This window comes from Phyllostomus discolor, chromosome 8, assembly GCF_004126475.2.
Source record: "Phyllostomus discolor isolate MPI-MPIP mPhyDis1 chromosome 8, mPhyDis1.pri.v3, whole genome shotgun sequence".
In the NCBI taxonomy this organism is placed as follows: domain Eukaryota; kingdom Metazoa; phylum Chordata; class Mammalia; order Chiroptera; family Phyllostomidae; genus Phyllostomus; species Phyllostomus discolor.
Genome location: NC_040910.2, coordinates 49,303,025 through 49,330,169, shown reverse-complemented (window position 1 = coordinate 49,330,169; position 27,145 = coordinate 49,303,025). Strand labels below are relative to the sequence as shown.

General features: G+C 51.0%; 1 protein-coding gene across 2 annotated transcripts; it reads right to left on the bottom strand.

Annotated features, from left to right (window-relative positions):
• Positions 1–854: 854 nt before the first annotated feature.
• NCAN (neurocan) lies at positions 855–27,145 on the bottom strand. Of its 2 annotated transcripts, XM_036032639.1 has the most exons (16): positions 27,038–27,145; positions 25,834–25,906; positions 22,811–22,890; positions 21,499–21,912; positions 19,698–19,872; positions 19,477–19,604; positions 18,734–19,027; positions 17,243–17,842; positions 15,612–17,060; positions 11,609–11,725; positions 10,172–10,285; positions 8,494–8,652; positions 7,047–7,129; positions 4,629–4,773; positions 3,473–3,655; positions 855–3,226 (listed from the first exon to the last, which is right to left on the bottom strand). In XM_036032639.1, exons 2-16 carry the CDS (start codon positions 25,887–25,889, stop codon positions 3,081–3,083), a joined length of 4,143 nt encoding a protein of 1,380 aa, XP_035888532.1. In that variant the 5' UTR covers positions 25,890–25,906; positions 27,038–27,145; the 3' UTR covers positions 855–3,080. The 2 variants fall into 2 exon arrangements, with proteins under 2 accessions (XP_035888532.1, XP_035888533.1); XM_036032640.1 differs by lacking the exon at positions 25,834–25,906.

Sequence of the window (27,145 nt, the reverse complement as noted above, 5' to 3'; positions counted from 1 at the left end):
AAATGTGTATTATTTTGTTTAGCATATGTTGTACTTTAAGAGCCATCTGTATTTCCTTTTCCATGAATGTTTTGTTCTATCCTTTGCACATTTGGGTATTGGATTATTAGTGTTTTTTTCTTATTAATTTGTAGAAGCTCGAAAATTGTTTCTAAGTTTGGCACTTGCCTTTGGACCTAGCTTATGGTATTTGTTGCCACTATCACTTTTAGAATAAAGCCCCAATTCCTCACTACAGCCCGTATGGCCCTGAATAGTCCATTCCTTGCCTCTCTGCCCTCACCTCCCTCTACTCTCTACCTCTCTCATTCTGCTGTAGCCACAATGGTCTTGCTGTTTCTCAAATGAGCCGTGTTCTCTTTTGCAAGAGGATTTTTGCCTTTGCTACTCCTGAGACTCTTTTCCTTTCTTTCCCTCCATGTCAAGTTAATGCAACTCCTTCTTTATTTTATTTTTTTAACAAGTTAATCTTTTTTTTTTTTTAAGATTTTAGAGAGAGGGGAAGGGAGAAAGAGAGGGAGAGAAATATCAATGTATGGTTGCCTCTCATATGCCTCCTACTGGGGGACCTGGCCTGCAGCCCAGGCATATGCTCTGACTGGGAATCAAACTGGCAACCCTTTGGTTCACAGCCTGTGCTCAATCTGCTGAACCACACCAGCCAGAGCCTCAACTCCTTTAGATCCCATCCACCTCCTCTAGGAAGCCTTCCCTGACCACTTCCCAGGGATGATGTCTGTTCTGTTCACTACTATCTCCTCAGCACCCAGCAAAGTACACAGCTCTTGATAGCTTCTCAGTAAGTACCTGCTGAGTGAATGAATGAAGGAAAGTGTCAAGAGGTGACAGGCATGTTGAACTGTTAAAAAAATTTATTAAAATGTCCAAGAAGTACATTAATGTCCACAGTGTCAGATGCCACAGACCCACGGATAACTGTAGCTCACAGCAAAACCAGTGAAACTCAAAGCTGTTCACACACACACACATGCATGCCACACATGTGGCACACACAAACACACACACATCCCAAAGGAAAAGACCAAAAGACAAACCACCCACTTTAGAAAAGACCAGAACCCCTTCCCACCATAGAGGTGGGGTGGGGGCAGGGCAAGCATACAAGGGGGCCAAGGGCAGGGATCATAAACTAAGACCCTGCCCCCCCCCCAAAAGTTGCATCCCCAGCACCCCCAACAAAGGAAAATTCTTTTGTGACATGGATGGCTGAAGATGTGTTATTATATTTTTAAACCAACAAGAATTATCAAAACAAGAAGGCAAACCTATATCCCTGGGCTTTCTCAACAATGACAGTATGGTGGAAGAGTGGACAATATCTATAGCAGGGAAGACGAAAGACCATGGTCAAGGATGAGGGTCTAGTTTGCACTTCTTAGTCTTTTCCTAAATCTGCCTATGTGTCTGGGAGGGAGCACAATTATATTCCAATTCCTTCCCCAAAGCATAGGACAGCATTTGCAGTCAGACGGAAGCAGGAGTAAACCCTTACTTCTGTCTTGGCTGTGACTTCAAGCCAGTGCCATTGTCTTGTCTGAGCCTCAGTTTCGTTATGTCTAAAATGGGAGCGTAATGGTTCCTAAGTCAATGGGCTGTTGAGAAGATTCAAGGAGATAGTGTGTAAATTTTTAGAGTGGTACCCACTCCAAAGTTGTCAACTATATGACTTCCCAGGACAGATATAGGCCACACATTCCTTTCTCTACTGAACCTTTAGAGGGACCATATGTTTGTTTATGTTTCTTTCCTGCAGAGGGTCATTTTCCAGTGGGTTTTTAACACTAATCCGCAGGTATTTACCCAGACTGGAGGGGCTGAGCATAGAAAAAATATGGAAGAAAAGCTGTGGATCTTTCCTCCTAGAGATCGGGAGGGGCTGGATTCCCAGACTTTAGCTTGGAAAGTCCTTTTATAGGTTGCAAAGTTGGGGGAAGGCCAGGTGAGCTCTTTCCCACTTAAAACATTTTTTAAAAACTATGAGAGAAAAATGTGTGTACATGCTTCAGTTTTTAGCACAGTGAGTCTCTCCACAACATGACTGCAGGTAGGTGTCACTACTTCAGTTTTTAAGCATTTCCAGTCTCCCAGGCAATGGATGGACAGGGATGGGGTGAGGGTGGGACCCAGGGCAGTGCACTGCCAAGGTCTTCTTGAGGGATGGGCACTGGCACTGAGCTAGAAAACTTGGCACCTCCTTGGTCCAGGAAGGAGGTTTTTGTCTCCCTGAGAGATGGAGGGGGAAGAAATCTGGGCTTGTCAAGCCCTAAATATCTTTTCATCTGTGTGTGTGTGTGTGTGTGTGTGTGTGTGTGTGTGTGTGTGAGATTTACCACACATGCAGAACCACCAAATCTCAGCACTGGGACAAGATCTGGGAGGATAAGCAATACACCTTCCCTTATTGCCCACATATTGCTCTGACTATTCTGACCCCTAACTCTGAGGACATGGAAGGAGGGTATTCTAAAAACATTCCTAAAATTCAGTACATAGGAGTTCAACACTGTTTATCCACCAAGACCAAAGACTGAACTTGGGTTCAAGTCCAAGGTAACAGAAGAGCAGTCCTCAAGTTCAAGCAGTGTGCTTCCATGTGGTTTTCCACTCCCAAAGACAGTGACCTTAACCAAAGGCTGCATTTAGGACATCTGAGAGTTTACAAAGCCTGCATCTCTGGTATGAAAAGCAATTCCTCAGTGGAAATCAAAACATACACTCTCGCACCCTTATCAAAGCCTTATTTCAGCAACTAGCCATTAGTCTGGCCTAAACCAGGGCAGCAAAGAATGATCTTTGCCGATTGTGCTTCCCTCTACTGGGAGATTCTCCCAGAGTCCAGCCTGACTCGAACTGGATTTTCGGACACATGGCTGCACCTGCCAAGAGGACCTGTATATGTAAGAAAGAGGAGAGAGGGGCTTTTTACAAAGGATTATGGGGGGTGTGGTTTGGGGCTCAGGGGCTTCTGGACCCTCTTGTTCCTCTCTGGACTCTGTCTCCCCAGGCGAAGGCTCCAGAGGAGGTGTGGAAGGGGGTTGTGCTTTCTTTTGCCTAGTTCTTCAGCAGAAATTCCCTTCCTCCTTCTCCCAGTCCTCCACTGGGTGTTTCTTGTGTTTTCTACGCTCCTTGCGTGATTTATGGTGGTGATGCTGGTGGTGGTGTTGGTGGTGGTGATGGTGTCGTCGCATTCGATGGGACCTTCTGGCTGCTGGGAAGAAGAGGACAGGAAAGTGGCAAAAGGTGGTGAGAAGCAGGTGGCCTGATGCAGTAGCAGGCCTCCTCAGGGAGAGGGGAAATGGAGGAATCACCAGGCAAGCTGGTAAATTCTCACTCTTATGCAACACTATTATCAGTCAGGCATTTACTCAAATCAATGTAAGTAGTCATAAGATGTTTTAATTGGAGACTACAAATAGGTGGAATCTTGGGGTGTCTAGGGGCAGCCACTTACGTTTGGTACAGACGATTTGGGGCCGGTCCCACTTGCCATTGCTCTGGCACTGGATGATGGACATGTGGTGCTGTACAAAACCTTCATCACACTGGTAGCGTACAGTGGCATGGATGTTGTATTTGGCTTTGCGGGCACCAATGAGTGAAGCATTCTCCACTGTTGGAGGGGGACCACACAGCACTAGGGACAGAGAACCCTCCAGTTAGGGAAGTGGCCACAACAGAGGCTGAGCTGGTTTCCTCTCTTGTTGGAAATGACACATCTGCCCAGGTCCTGCCCTTTGCCCAGCTGTGAACTCATGAGGCTAGAAGTAACTGTATCCATCTCCTCCACCCAGACCAGAAGCCCCCTACAGGCAGGAACCTCCTGAACACCTCCCAACCCTTAACTCTTATGCATGATGAGAACGAAGGAGATGGCAGGTAAGAATAATTCGAGCAAATGGAAGGAAGTAAGGATGTGAGAGTTTGCAAAGAAACGGAAACAAGAATGAACAAAAATATAAGAGAAAGGTGGTCACAAGAATTCATGTAAGTGTTACCTTAATATGTAAAGAATTCTTACAAATCAGTAAGACCAACAACAAGCTGGCACCAAATTAGGCAAAGGAGATGAACTGGCAGGTCATAGGAAAATAAATATATATAAATAGCTTATCATCGTATGAACAGTTGGTCATTCTTATCCTTGAAGATATGCAAACTGCAATAATTTAATGAACAAATAAACTGACAAACAAAATAGGACCAGAGGCATGGACACATAGAACAGACTGACAGCTGTCAGAGGGGCGGGGGGATTGGAAGAAATTAGCCAAACACCATATATGTGGAGCCCATGGACACAGACAACAGTGGTGAGGGCAAGGAGGGGCAGGGGCCAGGTGGAGAGGGTCAAAGGGGGAACATGGGGACATCTATAACAGTGTCAACAGTTAAAATATAATATCAAGAAACTACTTTTCACCACTTAGATGAACAAAGAACAGAAAGTTTGAAAATGCACCAAGGTGGCAAGGGTAGAAAATAAAAGAGCATTCTCATACAGTGCTGGAGAGGGAAAACTGGGAGGGGCTGACTCTTACAAAAAAAAGAAAAAACATGGCCCTGTGAATGTGAGCCACAGGAGGGGAAGGGGGAGGGTGGCAGCGTACCTGTGCCCTTCTTACAGACATAGGGGAGGTTGTAGTTGCAGGGCACATCGTTCCAGCGCCCACTCTCGTGTGCCACCATCACCACACAGTCCTCCCCGCCGGCGAAGAAATTGTCTGGTTGGTTCTCTCGCCAATTCTCATATTGCTGCAGAAATGGGAAGCAGGGAGTGCTCAGGGGACTGGCATCGTGGCCCAGACTCTGACACTGTCCACTGGGGAGCTCCCCTGGCCAGACCACTCAAACTCTTGGGGACTCAGTGTTTCCATCTCTATAATGGGTACTGTTCTGTCTGCCCTGAGGGTGCAATTCAAGTCAGCCTGCCTCTGGCTGGGAAGCTCCACTGTCCTCCTCCCTTGTGACTCTGCCTCCTGTCTTGTTCCCTGATCGTTTGTTCCCAATATGGGTCACTCACTGTTAGATAAATAGCTGAGCAAAAGACGACCGCAGCCTGGAAGCCTAGGAGGGCTTCCCTGGGGAGGCAACAGGAGAGAAGAAAACTCAAGGAAAAGAATGATGCAGGCAGAGAACAAACAGAGGAATAGCTAGAGCCAAGGCCCAAAGGTGGAACTGAGCTTGTCCTATTTGAGGAATGGAATTGAGGCCAGTGGGGTTGAAGATGCTTGATGGAGTCGGGAGTCAGAGGGTGGGCAGGGGTCGGCTCTTGTGGTGGAGGAGAGGAGGTGGATTTTTTTTTAATTGTGGTAAAATACATAAAACAAAATTTACTATTTTAATAAATTTTAATCCTCATCCAAGGATATGTTTTTTATTGATTTTAGAGGGAGAGGAAGGGAGAGAGGGAAATTGATGTGAGAGAGAAACATTGATTCATTGGGTCCCCTACGCAACTCAACTGGGGATCGAACCCCACAACCTAGGTATGTGCCCTGACAGGGAATTGAACCCAAAACTTTTTGGTGTATGGAATGATGCTCCAACTAACTGAGCCACGCAGCCAGGGTGATCATTTTAATAAGTATTAAGTATCCAGTGCATTGGCATTAATTAGATCCACAAAGTTGTACAACCACAACACTGCCTGTTGTTAGAACTTTTTCATCATACCAAACAGAAACCGTGTCCCTGTGAGCATCGCTCCCATGCCCCTGGCCCCAGCTCCTGACAACCACCAGTCCACTTTCTGTCTCTGCAGATTTGCCTGCTCAGGACAGTTCATGTCGATGGAATCATACATACCTGTCTTTTTTGTGTCTGGCTTCTTTCACTGAGCATGATGTTTTCACCCACATTGTAGTGCGTGTCAGTGTTTCATTCCTTTGTCGCTGTATTTACCGTTTGGCTGGACCACATTTTGTGTATGCGCTCATCTGTTGATGGACATTTGGGTTGTTCTTATGGGCGGTTATGACTAGTGCTGCTGTGAGTGTGCGTGTGCCTGCATCTGAGTCCCTGCTTTCACTTCCTTTGGACACATACCGAGGAGTAAAATTGCTGGGTTATGTGCTAATTCTATGTTTAACTTTTTCAGGAACTTCCAGACTCTTTTGTACAGCTGAAGGAGGTGGATCTTCATCTTGAGAACCATGGGGAGTCTGACCGGGCTTGAAACAGGGAGAACCCTGATCTGATGTATGGTTTTTAAAAGGTTCCATGTGCAGGGTTTCCCTTTGGGGCATTGAAAATATTCTGGAACTGGATATAGTGGTTGCATGATGTGAATATACTAACTGCCACTGAATCATACACTTCGAAATGATTAATTTTAGCCCTAGCTGTTATGGCTCAGCGGATTGAGTGCCAGCCTGAGAACCAAAGGGGTTGCCAATTCAATCCCTAGTCATAGCACAGCACCAGGTCCCCAGTTGGGGGCATGCGAGAGGCAACCACATATTGATTTTTCTCTCCCTCTCTTTCTCCCTCCCCCTCTGTCTAAAAATAAATAACATCTTAAAAAATAAAAAAGAGAGAAAACAGAACTTAAAAAATAAAATGATTAATTTTATATTATATGCATTTCCCCTCAATTTTTAAAAATCCCCATGGCCACCAGGTGGAGGGGCAGGAGTGTAGGTAGCAAGTGTGTGTGTCCTCGTGGGGGCTGCAGCAAGGGTCCCAGTGAGGGACATCATAGACTGGACAGGCAGGGCACGTAGGGATGTGGGAGTGTCTCAGAGCCCATGTCCGGATGACCAGGAGGTGTGAGCAAAGGAGTCTTCCCCAGTCCAGGGATTCTAGCCTCAGTCACTCGGTGGATGGGCCTCCAAGTGCAAGGAGGTTAGGTGATGTGGGCCTTCTCTGAAGCTCCTTTGCCACCCCAGACCTCTGATGGCTGACTTGCATAAGAGGGTAAAGTGAGGCCAGAACCACAGAGCCACAGAGCTCATCCATATCACTCTGTTCCAGGTGGGACCCTAGACAGCAGCCTGGTAGCGGAAATCCAGTCTCCTGCCACTCACCAGCCCCGTGTTGTCCGTCCATTGGAAATCCCTCTCCACGATCCTGTCATTCAGGCCAATCCATGTGTTTTCATGTCCAAAACCTGCAGGGTGGGGAGTCCTCAGGGCTGGGCACCTGCTTCTCCCCAAGCCTAGGGTACCAGTTAGTGGCAGGTAGGGGTGGGGTGGAAGGGGAGGACCCAGCCCCTTTCTCAGCCTAGAGGTGGTCTGGAGGGGAAAGGGAATGGAGGTGGGGGTTAAGGGGAAGAGAACAGGGGTGGAAGGATGGAGGTAGGGTAGGAGCCGAAGGCAGGAAGGGTGGTGGTGAGGGAGGACCCCAGGCTCTCCCTCAGCCAGGGCATAGGCTGGAGCTCTGACTGCCCTCTACCTGGGGCATTGGGGTGGGGCACAGAAAGGGCTGTTATTAGGTGCTGCCCTTGCCACAGTTTGTGGCTTAAACAAATGGCCAGAGTAAGGAATAAGCAAAGACACGTCAGATCTTTGCAGAAATGAGGGTAAGGGACAGGAGAGCCGGAGGGGGCTCTGGACAGGGCGGTGGTAAGACCTAATGAGCCAGTTACTGAGGCCAGAGGAAGCGGAGGAGGATGTTTGATTGCAATGAGGAAAAGAAAAGGGTGATCCAGGGAAAGAGCAAATGAAAGAATTAGGGGATGGCAGCAGTGGGGGTAGTGGCCACTCCCAGAGCTGGGCCCTCCAGGAGTCACAGACGAGGGCCCCACCAAGACTGGTCAGATGCGTCTGGGCCGAGGTCTCCGGGGACTGCAACTGCCCAGCGAGATGGAGGACAGTGTCCTGAGATGCCTCCAAGGACAGTTCTCACCCATGTATATTTCCCCAACAAAGTTTTTTAAGAGCCAAAAAAAAAAATTAGGGGATGGGATGGGGGAAATGTTAATAAGTGGATGGACAAACAGACGGATAATGAATGAATCAGTAGAAGCCAGATTTAATTTATGTAACACTTTTGCTAGGTCTCTGCACAGCTCCTTTCCCATTTTATCCCATGTACCACAGGTGCTCCCCCATTGCCTTCCCTCCCCTGGGTGTTTTACTTGTCATCGGCCTACTAAGGGCCAGCTAAATTATAGTATGGATGTATTTTAATTAGATATTTACTTGTTTGCCTAAACCCCCCACAAGAATGGTATTCCCTGAGGACAGGACAATGTGCATCTTGCTCACTGCCGTGTCCCAGTGCCTGGAATGGGACCTGGCACAGAGCAAGCGCTCAGTAAATATATGATGAATGAATGAATGAACAAACTAATAAATGAATGAGTGAAGTTAATGTATGAATTAACAAACAAATAAATAGACTTGGAAATTATTAAGTGGCCAGGGTTGCGCTAATGAACACAGCTTCAGGAAGGTGGTTTCTTCAGGATCCTGGGGGACTTCCCTGGCAAAAGGACTGCAGGGCCACTCCTGCCCACCCCAGAATCCCTACTGTTAATGAAGCTGTGCTCCTCAGGTGAGTGGATGCTGGTCAGGTGGCCAGCTCGGCGGCGGCAGTCCCTCTCGGCATCCTCCCATGCTCGCCGATGGGCAAAGTACCGGTAGCAGTGGCCCTGGAACTTGTGCCAGCCACGGTCACAGCCCTCTGTGTCTGGGAGGTGGAAAGGGAGTGTGAGGGGCACTGGCCTTGACCCAAGAGGCCTGCCCTGTTGGCCATGAGCACAGCCAGCCCACCAGTGAGAGACAGGGCCTATCCAAGGTCACTGTGGGGCTAGGTCACCCCTCTCCCTGGGCCTGTCCCCCTCCCCTGAGGCTCTGTCCCCCACCCTTTCACCTCCCCCTCCCATATTCACTTCTTTTCTTTGTTGCTGGAAGAGGTTCTTTGGGAAGATATTATACCCATCCCCTCTTGTCCCACCTGTGGTGTCTCCATCTCTGATCTGCAGGACCACACCCTCAGTGTGGACCTGGAAACTCAGGAAATGGTCTCAGAAGGGCCTAAAATTTCCCTCCTGGCAAAGGGCTCAAATAGATATCTCTCCCAAAGAGATAGACAAACGGCCAAGAAGCACATGAGAAGGTCATGATTAGTCCTTAGGAAATGCAAATCAAAACCACAGTGAGATGCCACCTCATGCCCACTAGGATGGCTATAATTTTTAAAAAGGAAAATGACAAGTGCAGGTGAGGATGTGGAGGAATTGCAGCCCTTGTGCACTGCTGGTGGGAATGTAAAACAGGCAGCCGCTGTTAATAGCAGTCTGGTGGCTCCTCAAAAAGTTAAACATAAAGCCCTGGCTGGTGTAGCTCAGTGGATTGAGTGCGGGCTACAAACCAAAGTGTCGCAGGTTTGATTCCCAGTCAGGGCACATGCCTGGGTTGCAGGCCACAGCCTCCAGCAACCGCACATTGATGTTTCTCTCTCTCTCTCTCTTTCTCCCTCCCTTCCCTCTCTAAAAATAAATAAAATCTTTTTTAAAAAAAGTTAAGCATAGGATTATCATATGACCCAGCCATTCCCCTCCAAAAAGAATGGGGGAAAAAATAGAAAGCAGGTGTTCAAACAAAAACTTGTACATGAATGTTCATAACAGTACTATTTATATTAGCCTCAAGAGGAAAGCAACCCAAAAAATCCATCAAGTGATGAATTGATAAACAAAACTTGGACCATCCATACAATGAGTATTATTCTGCCATAAAAAATAATGAAACACTGACAGGCTACAGTGTGGGTGAACCTCAAAAACATGATGCTGTGCTTAAAAAATCCAGACACAGAAGGACACATAACATGTGACTCCATGTATAAGAAATGTCCAGAAAAGGCAAATCCAGAGACAGAAAACAGATCAGTGGCTGCCAGGGGTGGGCAGGTGGGGAAAGAAGAGCAACTAGTAATGGGGGCAGGGTCTCCTTCTGGAGTGATGGAAATATCTTGGAACTTGCGGGAGGCGGTGGTTGCAAAGCAATGTCAACGTACTGAATTCCTTTGACTTATACACTCTAAAAAGCTTAATTCTATGTTATGTGAGTTTTATCTAAAAAAACAAGCCAGTTTGTCTCCCATTGGATTCAGCTACAGACCCAGAGATGGAGACCAGTAGGATGTGTGGGAGTCTATGGCCCCCATACCCACTCCTGTTTCTGGGGTCTCAGCAGAGACCCACCTTTCTCACAGAGGCTGCCCGCATAGCTGGGGAGGCAAAGGCAGATGAAGCTGTTGACCTCATCGATGCAGGTACCTCCATTCTCACAGGGGCTGGAGACACAGTCGTCGATGTCTGGAGGGGAGAGGGAGAGAGGCTGAATGAGAGGTCAGCACCCCCCTGGCTCCCAGACCCCACAGGAAACCAGACAGAAGATGCGGTCACGATCCTGCCATCCATCTGGACCAGAGTGAAGCAGCAGTGGTCTGCACAAAGAGGGCCATGCCTCTGAAGGTCAAAGGGGTGGAGCCTCACATAATTAACACAACAGCATTAATGAGAGCAGATGCCACTGAGCTGGCTAAGGGCCAGGGTGTGCAGAACATTCCACCTGACTCCAGAACATTGATCATATTCTTGGCAACATACCCAGAGATCAAAGCTGGAGGGTCGTTCTAGAATGCAGAACCTAGGGAAACTGAGTGGCAGAGCATTTGCGAGGACTTGCGGAGAGTCACAAAGCTGCTTGTAGAGACAGATGTCCAGTTGAACTTCCTCTCCTACCACCCCTGCGTAGACAGTTCTTGAGGCATGTATGACACCAAACAAGTCACTTCCATTCTCTGAGACTCAGTTTCTTTTTTCTTTTGCAAAGTGGTAATAGCAATGGCACTTTTTTCAGGGCAGTTGTGAGTTGAGAGTCAATGGGAGAGCTCAAGGATTTACATCATTTGTATTTATTGTTATAATTTATCATTAGTGGCATGGCTATGAAGGTTGTGAAATTGATGAGATGATGCACAGGGCTCAAGAAATTGTATTATTTTGCCCTAGCTGGTGTAGCTCAGTGGATTGAATGCGGGCTGCGAACCAAAGGGTTGCTGGTTCAATTTCCGGTCAGGGCACATGCCTGGGTTGCGGGCTAGGTCCCCAGTGCGGGTGTGTGAGAGGCAACCACACATTGATGTTTCTCTCCCTCTCTTTCTCCCTCCTTTTCCCTCTCTCTAAAAATAAAATATTTACAAAAAGAAATTGTATTATTTCTATTTATTGTTATAATTTTATAATCTGTCATATTTCTTATTTTGGGCTTTGGGGTGAGTATCCAACTCTTGTGGTACCACCACTTCTGCTCACCCAGGAGAGGGTAGGGTCCCCTGGGGCTCTTGGCTGGAAGGAGTCTGAGCCTTATTGCACCTTATCTTCTCCCACCTTGCCCCTGCCTGGCAGTAATGGGAGGCAGCACGCCAGAGACTTGGCCGCCAGGATGAGACTCGGCTGACTGGTTCTGGGCTGATTTACCAGATCCAAGGAATAGCGGGCGGGGGTGAAGGGAGCATCTAGGGCCAGCATTTTGTGAACCCTGAGTTCTTGTGGGGATGGCTGCTGGGGCAAACAAAAGCCAGGGTTCTGGAGTCAGACAAGTGCAAGTTCTGATCCCAAGCCTGGGGCACTCACCGATCTCACAGTTCTCCCCAGCAAAGCCCTGGTCACAGCTGCAGCCATACATGGTGCCATTCGCTGTACAGGTGCCCCCGTGCAGGCAAGGGTTGTTCTCGCAGGGATCCAAGGGGGCTGCAGGAGGGGCAGGCAGTGCAGGGAGCAGTCAGGCCACCAGGTCTGCCTTCCTAGAATCCAGACCTCAGGCACCCGAAGCCCTCTGGCTCGATCCCTCTCTATGGAGTCCCCTCTGTAACTATCCCGTAGGTATTCACCAACTTCCTCTCACATGCGCCTGTGACAAGTTTACTCCTTTCAGAAACTTCCCCAAACCACCTGTGTGCTGCCCTGCCTGTGACAAAGTCCTTTCTCTGACTGAACTGGAATGGTTTTCCCAAAGCTTCTCTTAGGAAATCACCTTCTAGAACTTGTATTTCAGTGCCCTCCCTGACTCATCCCTCTCTCCTGGACATGCCCTGTTGGTCATTGTATTTCTCACAATTTGGAGCACAGAAGTGGAGGTAAACTTCCTGATGGTGGGGTATGAACAGCACTAGGAAGAGTGGGAACCATCACCTCCTTCATCTGGGCTCAACATCTTTTGATGCAATTCCAGTAGTTACATTGCAGGGGGGTGGTAGATTATAGTGGTTAAAACGATGGGCTCTGGAGTCCGAGAAGTTAGTTCAGTCCTGGCTCTGCCCCTCACTAGGGGACCCTAGGCAAATTACTTCTCTGAATTTCAGTTGCCTCATCTAAAAAATGGAAATAAAAGTAGTTCACCTCTCTCTCCCAATCTTGACCATAATGCCATGTGTGGCTGTCTGTATATTAGTCTCGGGCCTCTCGAAGGGTCTCAGAGATGCTTGGCATGCACCAGGTACCCAGGGTGCATTTAGGAATGTCGGTCCCTGCCCCAGCCATTTCTCCTGTCAGCTGGGTTTCCTTGGAGGCATGAGGATCTCCCCTCCCCATCTTGGGGGCCCAGATGCCTTGGTGGATGGTCTCCATCAAGGAGCCTGGGAGAGACAGACCAAGAACCCCATCCTTCCCCAGCTGACACCCTTCCCTTGTCAGGGCTGCATCCAACCCTTCCACTGCACAGACACTAAACTGAGCCCCAGGAAAGGGCCTGACTCAGTGCCACACAGTGGGACAATACAAGAGCCGAGACTGGCCTCCAGGGTTCTGGTAGCCCAGTTTAAGGCCCTCTTTCCAGCCTTTATAATCTAGAATTTGTTTCTGTTTTGGGCTTGTCTAGAGTCTCAAAAGAAACTGAGGTGGTAACAAGTTATCACCAATTCCTACATCTCCTGCCCTCCACCCTCACCCTCTACTGACTGTTCTTCCTGCAACTGTCAAAGGGAGTCTATGTAAACCTGAGTCAGGTCATGTCCCTCCTCTGCCCAGATCCCTCCATGGCTCCCCAGTGCCCTCAGAGGACAAGAAAGTCCTCACTGCAGCCCACGAGGCCTTGTACAATCTGGTCAACATCTCCCTGCCCCACTTTTGCTTTCTCCCTTGCTTACCCTGCTCCAACCACTCTGACTTTGCTCGTCCTACATGCCAGGCAGGGTCCTGCCTCAGGGCCTTTGCAGAAGCTGTTCCCTCTGCCTGGAACACTCTTCCCCCAGAACTCTTTATGGCTCCTTCCTGGCCTCCTTCAGGCTTGCTCAAATTTCATCTGGTTAGAGAGGTCTTTCTGACTCTCCTTCCAGAACCAGAAACTACCCACTGGCATCCCCCCACCCCTTGCTTCACCTGTCTCTTTGTTTGTATCACTTTCTAACCTCTGATACCATTTAGTTATTTGTTAGGGTCAATGCGATGTGTTTGTGCCTGCCTCCTCCCCAAAGCAGTGCTGTTCCACATGACAGCCAAATATAGCTATTTAAGTCTAAATTAATTAAAAGCGAATAAAAGTATAAATGCAGTTCCTCAGTTTCACCAGCCACTTTGAAAGATTCAGTAGCCACGTGTGGCTGGTTTGTGCTGTATTAGACAGCATAGCCCCAGTACATTTCCATTATCAGGAAAGTTCTAGAGTGCTGCTCTAGAATGTCAGCCTTCAGAGGATAAGAGACGTGGCCTCAACACGGGGCCTGGAACATAGCCGGCACTCAGTAATTGCTTGCTAACTGAATGAAGGTGGCTGCTGCCTTCCTGTGGGGACAGAGGCCTGTCTCTGGGGTGGTGGCATGTGCCCCCGCGAACTGCCAGAGGGGCCTGTGGCTGTGTCTGTCCTTAGTGCCGCCCCAGCACGTGTGTGCACATGCGTGGGGCTGCTGGGCGCAGGAATACGTGAGTCTCACCAGGTGCCCTGAGCTGCTGACAGCTGCCCACGGACTCGCGGTGACTCAGTCGCTTGCTGGTGCTGCATTTATTTTTGGCTTCATTAGCATTTCTGCAGCAAGCATTGGGTGGGTAGACACCCTAGTCTCTCCCCACCCTCACCCCCAGTGCTGCCTGTCTCTTTCCAACCTGGCTGCCACTGGCTTCAGTCTGGAACCAAGACTCCAACAAAGACCAAGCCAGACTCAGCCATAGTCCTGGGGGCTCTTCCAAATGCACTTTCCTTCACACCCCTCTGCATGGTCTCCCTCCCACCTCGCTAATCCCCCTTCTCTAGCCCCTTTGGCATTGAGCCTTCTTCCTGATTCCCACTCCCTGCAGGGCAAGCTCACCCCTCCCAAGACCTCAGGAGTTTTTTCTGTTTGTTTGTTTTTATGGGAAGTAAGCATTATTCAGTCTAGTGGGTGAGACAGACTATATTGTTAGTTGGCCTGGATTCAAACTTTATCTTTGACAGTCCCAGCTGCCTGACTCTGCACAAGTCACTTGACTTGTCCCTATGCCTCAGTCTCCCCATCCTAACCTGAGGATCACACTAAAACTTATCCCACAAGGGCATGATAAGAATTAACCAAGATGATTCCAGTAAAGTGCTTGAATAAGCCAAGTATATGATATGGGCAGTCACCAACAGCCCATATAAGCATCAGCCTTTATCAATTCAGGTGCCCATATCCAGTGTCTGCCTGCCTCCTGAGCATCTAAAAAAAGAAAATTATCCTGGGACACAGCCCAGGGGTGACAGGATGGGTGACAAAACCGTGCACCTGCTATTTCTCTCATGCACACTTTGCCTTCAAAAAAGAGAGCAAGTGTAATATCAATTGTATTAATGTGTGTTTTGCAACTCAGAAAAAAATGCCTTTTAATTAGCTGCTGAATTTTTTTTAAAGCTCACTTGACCATAAAAACAGCTCCATATGGAAGATCTAAAAAACAGGCCAGAATTTGCAGGTGAGCTGCGGGCAGACCCGGCTCCAGGAGAATAGGGTGATGGCCTTCTATGAATTCTGCTGGGCACAGAGCAGCTAAGTCTTACACAGATTGGGCTCCCCTGAAGTAAGGCCGCTGACTAGCTGGTAGTGACAGTCCTCCCTGAGCTTCGGTTTGCTGCCTATAAAATGGGAGTGATGGCCCCCTGCTCCCACCCCTTCCCAGCACCTACTTTTCATGTGACTCAAAGTCCCTTACAAACCACCACTGAGTTCCAGCTGCAATTCTCACTCTTCTTGCCCTGTTTCCTTCATCCAGCTCCCCCCTGGGGGGTGTCTGTGTCTAGCTCTGTCTTCTCCAGACTGGGGCATCCCTGAAGGCTAGCCCCCCCCAGCATTACACAGCACTGCCTGACTCTGTGTGTCCATAAACATAAGTTGTTAATTGAACCAAAATCAAACTCCACTCAATGCCTCATCATTTTCCCACCACTCGCTGTGCCTCAGGAACATGTCAACTCGATCTTCTGCCTTTGGCCAGGCTGGTGCCTCTGCCAGGGTGTCCCTGTCTGCAACTGGACACACCTAATAAGTTTCCACCTCCCACAGCATCCCCTGCTAGAAACCTTCCCAGGCCCCAAGGGACAACCCTTCTTCCTTACTTTGGGCTCCCCTGACCCCTGATCCCAGAGCCCTCACCACAGTGGGCTGGGTGAGGCCACCAGCTTTGAACTCACTTTGCTCTGCACTCCCATTTGCAGAACTGCCTTGCAGGGCCGGCTCCTCTCCACTTGCTGCCTCCTCCACACTGGCACTCCCTGCAAGGACCTCCAGCTCAAGCTTGTCCAGGACCCAAGGGGTGGGCGGCAGGGTGCTGGGGGAGTCCCACGGCACTGTAGGCTCCCCCAAGGACTCTGACACAGGCTTGCTAGTGCTGGCCGCTGTAGATGTCCAAGGAGCACGAGCAGGCTTCCCAGGGAGGCTGTCCTCGTGTGGAAGGGCTGAGGCTCCCTGTGTTCCCCAGGTCACCATCTGGCTCTCTGGCTCTGGGTGGGGTTGGGAGCTGGAGGAGTCCATTGTGGACGTGGCCAGGACCTCACCCTTGTCCCCCTGGTCCAGGGACATGAGGGATGTCACCACATTTTTATCCACGGCCACCAGAGGGCTCATGGTGGGGCTTTCATCTCTTTCAACCATATGAGATCCAGGTTTCCAAATCCCATCAGTATCACTGGAGTCCCTGATGGCTGTGGAATCCACAGGACCCACTGTACCTCCTCCGTCTGTAGCAGCCCAAGGCTCCAAATTCAGGGAGACTCTGGGGCCTCTCAATGGTGCAGAGGTGGGGTAGGGGTCCAGCTGTTCACTGTGTAGTGAGGGCCACATGCCCTGTGCCTCTTCCATGGTGGCCTGTGAGCTGGAAGTGGGGCTCTTTGCTGTGTTGAAGACCCCAGACTCAGACCCTGAGATGCCTCTTCCTCCCAGGGGCTCCGTAGCCATCTCCATGGGGGTGAAATCTGCTGCCACTTTCCCATCCACAGAAGCCTGTGGGCTGGATCTGGGGTGCTCAGTTTTGCCTAGTCCAGTGGGGATGGTCTCCCCAGTTTCTCCAAAGTCTGCCCTGGGAGAGTTAGGACTGGTTCCAGCTTGTGTATCCATGGCTACCTGTGAGGGGGCTGTGGGACTTCCTGCTTCGTGGTCACCAAATGTCAGGAACATGGCCTCTCTATCTTGTTCTGTCAGGCCCAAGGAAGTGGGCAAGGAATACACTTCTGGGTGGATGGGGTCCTGGGGACTGGCCTGGGTCTCTGAGGCTGGGGAGGGTGCGAAAGTGGCCATGGCTTCACTGTGACCCTTGACCCCACTGGCCTGCGTGGGGAGGGGCATAGGGTGTGGTAGGAGCCACACTTTAGGGGCACGAAGCATGGCCATGACAGGGAGGTCTAGGGAAGTGACCATGGGAGACGCCTCCCAGGGGACAGTGTTGGGATCCTCTGAGGGGCTAGGAGGCTGGGCAGTAGCCTCTGAGTGGGACCGGGGCAGTTTGGGGGTGGCCAGCCTCACACTGGGGCCCTTGGCTTCCTCCAGCTTGAAGCCAAGGGCTCTGCTGGGGCCTGGGATGCTGGGTGGGGCCACTGTTGGGGGCCACAGCCAGGGCTCTGTGGAGCTCCTGCCACCAGGGGAACCTGCAACAATATCAACAACAGCGATTATCTTTCGGCAGCTCCTTTCATCGAGTATCCTTGGTTTAGGCCTGGGGAAGAGACAGCTTCTGATGCCAGGGGACCCAGCAGGGACTCAGAGCCTCCTCCCCCTGTCCCCCTCAGACACCCACTCATGTCCCACCTCCTCCTTGGACCCCACTCACCAGCTCCGGGCACATCCACCTCATTGGACAGCACAGCCCAGGGACTTTGGCTCCTGCCACTCCCTAATGAGTCTGTGGCTGCAGTGGTCAGGGGAGGCTCCACATGATTCCCAGCAGCCTCTGGGGTGGTGGGGGGCTGGGCGTTGACCTCAAGCCTCCCCTCCAGCCCTTGCTGGGATTCCTGCTGCTGGAAGTGTCGCCCATTCAACCCTTTAAAGCGTCCCCTCCTTTTGGGCATGGGGCCAGCTGGAGTCGCCTCCCTGTGTGTACTAGCCGAAGTGCTGGCCTCCAGGCTGCTGGAGTAGGGGGCCACAGTGCTCAGCCACTCCTCCTCAGCCTCCAGGGAAGGTCTTGAGGCTACCGTGGGAACCCCAAGGGCCGGGCTAGGGGTCTCTCGAGACTCCTGCTTCTCTGCCAAGATCAGAAGCTCTTCCTCCCCACTGGACACCAGAGGCTCCTGGAAGTCAGCGGTGACCACCTCCCCTTCCTCCAGGCTGGGCTCCAGTTCTTGGGCTGGGGGTCCTTCTGCAGATAGAATCTCTCCCTCATCCCCAGATGAGGGGGTCTCTGGGTCTCCATGTTGTGGAGAAAGGTAATGAGCTGTGAGAGAAAGCAGAAGAGGTTGTGTTAGGCTCAAGGGCTGGGAAGTTCTGCCTGAAGTCTACCCACATTCCAGCATACTGCAGCACAGACTTGTATATCTCTGTCTCTTTGTGGCCCTCTCTCTCTCTCTGGGTGGTTTCTGAAATCCCCCGGACTGAGAGAGGATAATGCAAAGTTATCATCCTCACTATTCAGGCTTCACCCACTGTCAAGTTCAGAATCAACTGGGCACAGTAAGGAGTCAAGAGACAACTTGGCTCATGGGTGAAGATCAGGTAGTGGTCAGCTCTCAGGGACAGGTCAGGCCTGGGCCTTGGCTCTTCCCCATCAAGGGAGAAAGTGCGTAATGGTTTGGCCTTCTTAAATGGAATCTCCCCCTTACACAGATAGAAGACCCAACTCCCCTGAGTTGAGTTTTGCAGCTTCTGAGATTGTAGCCCCACCCCAAGTGCAAAGGTCATCCCTGGTCTCATCTCTGGGGATGAGGCTTGACCCAGTGAAGCATCACTTCCTCAAGGGGTGCTTCTGAGCATGGCTCCAGATAAAAGATGCTCCATACAGGGATTTGTCTTTCAGGGACCTCAGGCTTTGTAGCCCACCCCCTAAACAAGACTTCCAGCCAGAGCTTGAGGCTCCTTCCTTCCCCCAGCGTGGGACTCCAGGGGAAAGCCTGTCTCAGGGGCGTGGCCTTCACCCAGGGAGTGGCTTATCGCGGAGTAGTTTCCACGAATCTCTCCCCTGCCCAGACTGCCTCCACCAGAAAGCAAAGCTCTTGGTGTGGTGGATGGCCTTTACCAAAGTGCGTGCCCTAGGACGAGGCCACCAGGGATGCACCCTCGGGAGCGTGAACAACAGGTACGCACTCCCCCGGGCAGGCCTCCCACGCACCACGGAAGCAGTAGGCGTCGAAGCGCTCTCCAGGTGCAGGGAAGCCGGTGCGGTTATCGAAGCGGTAGACTGTGCGTACGCCGGGGGCCGGACCCCCGCAGCGCCGGCGCGGCGTCTGGATCGGGTAGCGCACGCTGCCATCTGCCAGCCAGCCTGGGTCGCACTGGTCCAGGCCCTCGTGCCAGGCCAGGTGCAGCTGCCCCACCGAGGCCAGCACGGCGCCCTGGCGGCGGCACTGGGCACGAGCGCCGGCCAGGGTCAGGCGGCGGGCCGGGCCCACGTAGAAGACCTCGCCTGTGGGAAGGCGTGGGAAGGTGTGAGGAAATCAGGAGCGTCTAGGGGACCCTACCCAGGAGCCCGGGAAGTGGAGCCCACTCCAAATAGCTCGGACCTGACCGAAGAGGCCGCTGTAGCTTCTTTTTACAAATGAGGTCCCTCGGGCTTTAGAGAAAGGGAGAGGCTCGGGAGAAGGATGAGGTAGGAAAGGAGGAGGCTGGGAGCGTGAGAGGCTCAGAGAAGAGGACAAGGTCTCAGAGAGGGAAGAGATGTAGAGAGAGGGAAGGGTACAGACAGAGGGAAGGGGCACAGAGGAGAGGGGCTCAGGGAGGGAAGGAAAACTCAAGTAAGGAGTAGGCCAAAGCCTTGGCTGCAGGTTTAAAGAAGGATGAGACTTGAGAAGGATGGGGGTTGGGGGAGGTGACAGGGCTCAGGGAAGGGGAGGGTCCTGCCAGCCCCAGACTTACCCCCCAGCTCACGGGCAAAGCAATACACATCGTAGAGTTCCCGTGGGTCGCGCCTCCCATAGCTCCTCACCCCTGGAAGGCTGCTACGGTCGCCATAGCAACCAGGACGGGACTGGGTGATAGGATACCTGACAAAACAAGGATGTGTGCTCCTGGGGCCCCCAAAAACCATGTTTCCCCAGAGGCTAGCTCTCCATCTCCCACCCTGTGTACCCCCTCACCGAACAGTGCGGTCAGAGAGCCACCCAGCGTCACAGTTGTCAAAGCCATCCTCAAAGGCGGCCTGCAGGTGCCGTGGGGCTGCAATGGTGGCTGAGCTGAATCGACAGGCCTCTTGGGCCTGGACGAAGGTCAGCGCATAGCGATCCTGGGCTGCCCGGTAGTGGAACACAACACCTGTAGAGGAACATCCAGGATAGGGGGCTGATTTACTCTGGAATCTTCAAGAATAGACCTCCCTCTGCGGAGTGCCCCACACCCCTCAGTCTGATAACAACAGAACTGCTGCCCTACACTGCTCTGGACGACCTGACTTCCCTCAGCACCAGACGTGGTGCTAGAGCAGTGATGGGGAGTGAGACTGATATGCCCCCATTTTACAGACAAGGACACTAATAACAATGGCCATAAAGGGCTAGAATTTGTTAAGTATTTACTACATAAAAAGCATTTATAAGCATTATCTTTTTGAAATTAAGGCTCAGAGAGGTACAGGGACATGGCCAGGGCCACACAGCTAGATTAAGACAGAGCCAGAATTCATATCCAGGAAGTTCTGACTCCAAAAATAGCATTCTTCATGCCCAGGGTTAGGCCTTGGAGATGAGAGGAGACATGCAGAAGAGCCAGAGAGATTCTGCCATTTAGGAATTAAGTACATGCATCAATAGGAGAAGCACTGGCAACAATGGGAGATCAAATGTGATTATGGTCCAACCTAGGAATGGAATCACAAAAGGCTTCTTGGAGGAGGTGACTTGTATGTAAGTCAGGATGTGAAGCCCATTATTGAAGGGGCATACTGTGAGTCAAATTCTAATTTAGGGATGAAAAAATGACTGAGCAAGGCAAAAGAATGAAACTTTTTGCTGCATCTTATCAAACTGAGAGCCCCCAAAGTCAACAGCTGTGTCTCAGTCATAACAGTGTCCTTAGCCCCAGGCTGGCATGTGATAGGTACTCAATTAATATTTGGCAGAATGAATGAATTGAACAAACCCAGATGTGGAAATTCTTTCCTGCATCACTTACCAACTTTCTTTGAGGATTATTGGTTTTGAGAAGTGAGGCCTTGGAAAGGGAATGACTGGCTAACCCCATAAAATATACAGTGAGACACTGTTGGGAGGGGAAGACTGCCCTAGGACCGGGCTCCAGGGATTTGCCCTTGGCCAACAGAGGTTAAGCGATACTGACTTCCTGGAAGGAGTCTGCAGGCGGTTTTCCACACGACAATCCATTCACTGAGTCACTTCTCAAGTATCTGTTGGGCATCTACCATGCCACTCTCTGTTCTAGGGCTTTGGTTTAATAATAATAATAATAAATTTGCCTTGTTTGCCTTGATAAGTTAGGAAAACAAAAACTACACTGGATATTTCAACAGCAAGGATTTAATACAGGAATTGGTTAAACAGTATTTATGGACTGTTATTATATATTTTAATCAACTTTTTAAAAAGAAACTTCCTTTAAAAATTTATTTAAAAAGGAAATGTATATTACTATTTTAAACAGAAAGCCAATATCCTTTCCCTTCTGTGAAAATAGGTAACTATGAAATGGACTTAAAACGTGATTGTGAAATCCTATGGAATCCTGTGGTCCACAAGAGACCAAGCCAGAGGCTGCTCACTCTTAAGTAAAAGAGAGACAGCTATTAGAGAGGCAGTAGTACCTGTGGAGACCTGCTTTGTGACTTTATCAGAAATATGGAAAGGGAATCATTGATATTCACTGAGTGGGCTTCAAGTTCAGCCCCTCCCCCTCCCAGCCTTGGTCCCACCCCTGCCCTCAACTGACCCGTCACCTCCAGGGACACCAGGTCCTGCTCATCCTCGATGCCCCTCACCACCTGGCAGCGGTAGAGCCCGGAGTCGCTGGCCCTCAGTGGCCCCAGTAGCAGCGTGCCGTTGGCCCGGTGCCGGGGGTAGGCGGGCAGAGACACACGTCCCTGCCAGCCCTTGGCCACTCGAACCACGTTGTTCTTGGCCACCAGGATGGGCAAGTCCTGCCACTGGCCTGATGCGGTGCGCACCTTGGTCCACTTGATCCGAGGGGCTTCTCCAGCTGCCCCTGGCCGTGGCCGCAGGCTGAAGAGACAGGGCAGAGCCACCAGCTCTGCCAGTGCAGCTCGCACAGAACTGGACCCCACCTTCTGCATGTGGAGCCCCTTCTCAGCAGCAGTAGTGGCAACAGTGGTGGCATCCTGTGTGCCTGGAATGCGGAAGGTGGAGAGAGACCTGACCCAGAGGCAAGGACCAGCAGAGACTATTTCCTTCACTTTACAGGTAGGGAGATTGAGGCCAGAGAGGTTAGGTTGCCTATACAACATCACGATGCAGGGCACAGATCTGTGATTTGCACCCCAGTCTGTGAGCAGAAGGGGAGTGGGATCAAATCCCTTTGTAGTTCTGTCTCCATTCAAAGTCCAGATCCCAGGGGCCAGTGACTCTGTCACTGACTCACTGTGGCCATGGGAAAGTCATTGTCATTCTCTGAGCCACAGTTTCCCCAGAAGTTAAGAGAGAGGTAGCCATTGGGAGGGAAATGGTGTTTGTAGAGTACCTTCTATATAACATGCACTTTATAGATAGCAAGCAGCCCGTCAGATTTTCATAACCATCTGCAGAGGTAGCTTCATGTCATCATCCTCTTTGGGTGGGAACCATTTCTAAAGCCTGGGCTTTTGACTACCACTGGGGAAACGCCAGGAGATGCATACACACAGACCTTTATTTCCATTGCCCTGCCCATGACAGGCATCACTAATCAATGTACACACTATTCTTTTTCCTCCCTCCCCCTCCATCTTCCCTCCCCCATTCTCTTTCTCTTTCTCCCTCCTTTTCCTTCCCATCCTTTTCTTCTCTCTCTCCAGCTCATCATAGCAAAACAGTGAAAGGCAGACACCTCCAGCCTTTGCTGGCATTGACTAAAAATAACCTCTCAGGTGTCTTGTTCGCTTTTGACTGTTCAAAGACCTTTTTCATCTATTCTTGTTTTATTCCCCATACCAAGCCAGGGAACCAGCAGAAAGCTCTTGAGCTAAAAAGCTGCCCCATCTTGTCCATCCCTCAGACCTCAACCTCTCCCACTGCATAGGCCAACTCACCCTGTTCCCCAGCCACCACAAGCAGCATCTGGAGCAAAAGGAGGCCTGAGGCCCAGATAGACACAGCTCCCATCCTGGACCTGGATGAAGAAGGAGAGGGAGGGAAGAGGGGTGAGCACAAACTTCCCAGACAGTTGGCATGGAAAAACCAAGTGCCCCCTCTACAGATCTGGAAACTGGGGCTCAGACAAACCAGTGTGTCAGTCAAGGTCACACAGGCAGCAAGCAAGGGCAGAGCCAGGATCCAAACCCAGAAGCAGCTGACTTCAGAATGCTAGCAGTGATGTCTCATATCAGAAGTACAGGTGCTAGAGTGAATCAGAACCTGGGGCTGTCACTTTGTCTGGTCCTTGTTTTGTGACCTTGGGCAGAGTTTAGCATTTCTGTGACTCAGTTTCTTCATAGGTCAGAAGGGGATAACACCAGGTAGTTGAAAAGAATAGATGAGTCAATACATATAAATTGCTTAGAACTGCCTGGCATAAAGGAGTAAATTTCAGCTGTTATTATTATTGAGTTTAACCAACTTATTTTTCAAATTGGCCTCCTCATCAGGCTGTGGTGGGGGTTCTCTTAAAGAGCAGCTGCCAGTCCCAGCCTGCATAGGGTCCCAGGCCTAGGAGCAGGTTGGTTTCCAAGCCAGCCTTTAATCTGGGTTTGCTGAATGACACGATTCTCAGCTTCAGTTCCAGGATTTGGTTGTCGCCAAGATTCTATTCTTGGTTTCTGGGATTTTTGAGGCGCTGCCAAGTCCCAGCAGGAGGAAGGGGCCTTGCCCATTCCCACCATCCCCTCCCCCTAACTTCCCACTGTCTGGTGAAGAGATACCTCCTAGGTCCACAGAGGCTCCAGCTGTGGGTCCAGCCTTCTACAGGGGTTGTGGCCCACGGACATAAAGTGGACAACTGAGTGTGAACTGTAAGCAAGGCCCATCCCAAGTACTGGGACACAGCAGTGACCTCCATGACCTCACACTCTTCCAGAGATTAAAAACCCTGGGGAGGGGGCCCCTCTGGGTGGACTCAGGACTCACCAGAGTTCAGGAAGTGCCAGCAGATGGGAAGTTAGAACATCACCTATAAACTCACCCCTTGCAATCTCCCTCCTGAAAAGAATAAGCCTGAGAAGGAAGTGTGGGTGGAGTCCAGAATAGGGATTTATGGGGGTCCGGCTGGCCCCCTCCAGAGGGCCTTTCCCAGCTCCCAGAGGCCAACCCAGGACCTGTCCGTGGTGCTGAACTAGGGCAGCAATGCAGCGTCTGTGCCCTCTTGGTCTTCTCCTTGTGGTAGGGCCAGAGAGGGCTAGCGGTTTGCTTAGAGCTGCACAGCAGTGTAGAGGCAAGCCACTGGGACTGTCTGGCTGGGTATTGGAGGGTGGGGCAGGACTCTGGGCTGCACCTATCCCAGGAGGGTCTGAGGAAGGGGCAAGTTCCAAGAATTCTCTCTCACACACACACTATAGTTAAGAGCTCAGACTACATCCAGAAGGCAGGGTTTGCCTTCCATTCCCTACATGTTACATGACCTAAACAGTTTCCCCACATGTAAAATAGGGATCACTCAGCATGTACCTCATAGAGTTACTGTGAAGATAGAATGAGCTAAGACCTGTGAAGTCCTAGATGTTAAATTAAAAAACAGTTCTTTGTGCAAAGCCTCATGTACATACTCAAATACACAGAGGTGGCCCAATACAGTGACACACAGTTTCAAGTACACCCCCCATGCACACATGCTCTCCCATACACACTCAGTTCCCTCTACTTGCACCTCACACACCCCCACCCCTTCTCTTAAAAATATCTCCTCATCAGGGCCTTCAGAGGTGAACATTTACAGAGCTGTCTGGGGCTTGTTTCCTCATGAATAATGCATGAGCCTCATGCATATGCAAGTAGGGGGTCTGCAGAGGTTGGGGGAGGGGCAGAAAGACAGGAGGAGGTGTATGGTGTGTAGGTGTCCCCCTTCTCACAAATACCTCTTGTCTCAGTGGGCAGTGAGGTGAGTTTGCCAACGGACATTTTTTAAAAGATTTTATTTATTTATTTATTTTTAGAGAGAAAGGAAGGGGGGAGAGAGAAAGAGAGAGAGAGAGAGAGACATTGATGTGAGAGAGATACATCTATTGGCTGTGCCCCAACCAGGAACCAAACCAGTGACCTCTGGGTTCGCAGGCCAGCACTGAATCCACTGAGCCATACCAGCCAGTGCACCAATGGGCATTTTTGTGTGCTTGCACCCGGGTGTGCATCAGGGTGCTGAGTCTGGGTGAGGATGTCAATGAGGTTGTGCCCTGTGGTGTATGGACTTGTGTCCAGGTCCCCAGCAGCTCTATGCACCAGTGGAGCATAGGGGGGCCCTTGTGGTCTCTGGAGGTGTGAATCTGAGTGCCCTTCAGCAAGGAGTCAGGGGGTATGTGAGTGCATAGGCACAATTGTGGAACTCCTTGGAGGAGAAAGGAAGCCAGCTCAGTAAATCATTCCAGGCTGCCCCTTTGGGACCTGAACCGCTTGCCAATGTCTCCCTTTTAGTGTCCAACTCTGTGTACAGACTACATCTCAAACCCTCACACTCAGGGTCCACACTGCCGGTCACATGGAGAGGACCCTTGCTGTACACATGGGACATCACGCGCAGCCACACAGCTCAGACAAGAGCCCAGGAAAAAGAGAGAAAGACACACATGTAAAGATTCACAATGACATTAACAAAGAGAGACAATATGGGCACTTACAAGGCAGGCAGCACGTCTTCTGTACAAAGACACACACCCACATTCTCAGGCTCCCCACATAAACCGCTTGATGAGGTCACAACATCAGACACAGCTCCTCACATGCACATGGGAATGGCAGCCCCTGGCACAGACTGGGCTGGGCAAATGTGGCCTTGGTGACTGATAGGCACACATCATTTTGCTATCTGGTGACGTGGCCCCTGGCACAAGTTTCCAGGCAAAGACACATTTCTGTCACATTAGACTCACAGAGGACCCCAGACCACCCCCCCTCCATGGGTACATACCCTCTCCCAGCATGGGGTAGACATACACACAAAGCTTCCACCTTCTGGAGGGTCATCTTCCATTTGGGAATGCCTGGAAGCCAGGGAGGCTGCTGGGTTCTGAGTTCTCACTGTCTGCCCACCCCTCCCTCCCTGCCCTTCCCCCAAGTACCCCACTGGGGCCCAGGGCCAACCCTCTCCTCAGCCTGGCTGTCTCCCATTAATGATGCTGAGAGGAACAAAGCCCTGTGCACAGGGATGGGGGTCGCTGCCATCCAAGCTGAGTCTGGGGTCCCAGCCTCCTACTTCCCAGTGCCTGTGCCTCCAAATCAAACCAGGACTCCCACATGCAACCATATGGACAGCTGGAACTGAAGGGGTGAGGCACAGGTCTGTGTCTCACTGTGAGGACACTGTCAGATATGGAGGTGCTTATGGTGGCCCCCCTCTTTGGATTAGTGCCTCTCACAAGTCCTGGATATCTACAACTTGTGCTCAGGAGGCTCTGACCCTTGATTCACCTGGGAGACCCTGTGTGCTCCATGGGAGAGGTGAAGGAACCCTGACTCCAGGCCTGAGGGAACAGCAAGGACCACCTTGGGAAGAAGCCCCCAGAGCCTCCGCCCTGAGTCAGGATATGGTAATAGGACATGGGCCAAAAGGACGGGGAGACCACAGGGTACCCCTTCCCTGTGGCCCCTCACTCTCTATGCAAACCCCTTTCCATTGGGCTGATATGGGGACCCCCTCCTGCTGCAGGCCAGCCTGGCATCTTCTATTCATCTGCAAATTGGGAATCCCCACTTAAAATACTGGGGTGTCTCACTCAGACACTGGGGTGCCCTGTCCCAGAGTCCTGACACAGCATCTTGGTATCCCCCTCTTCTCTCTTCTCTCTAAACTAGGAGTGCTCCCCCCTGGCTTTGGTTCCCAGTGCCCCCTCCCCAATTCTGAGACCCATCCCCAATCAGGCCCCCTCGCCACCATGGGGTAGGCTCCGCATTCCCTAGATAACCTTATCCCCAAATCCAAGTGCCTGTCACATTTCCAAGCGCCCTCCCAGTTTGCTTTCTCTCCCCAACCCGGAGGTCCCCCTCACCCCGTAACCCCCTCCCCATTCTGGGGGCGTCTCTCTGATCGAAGGCTCCCTCCCCAGTCCCGGGCTATTTCCCTAACCCCGAGGACCCTCCCTCAAGCAGCCCCCTTTCCTGCGACGGACCCCCACCTGTCTTCTAGCTCGGACGCATCCCTGGGCGGTTACCCGGCACAAAGGACGCTCAGCTTGGCTCTCGAGCGCCAGGTCCAGCTCCTGCGCCCTGCGCTCCGCTAGCCC

Bases quoted from the DNA above. Each gene is read 5' to 3' on its own strand.
- NCAN (XM_036032639.1), bottom strand. From the start codon at position 25,889: ATGACCCTCCAGAAGGTGGAAGCTTTGTGTGTATGTCTACCCCATGCT. The intron at 19,028-19,476 runs GTAAGTCTGGGG...GCCTTCCCACAG, and splicing joins CTTTGCCCGTGAGCTGGGGG to GCGAGGTCTTCTACGTGGGC. The intron at 8,653-10,171 runs GTGGGTCTCTGC...TCCACCTCCCAG, and splicing joins GGGCAGCCTCTGTGAGAAAG to ACACAGAGGGCTGTGACCGT.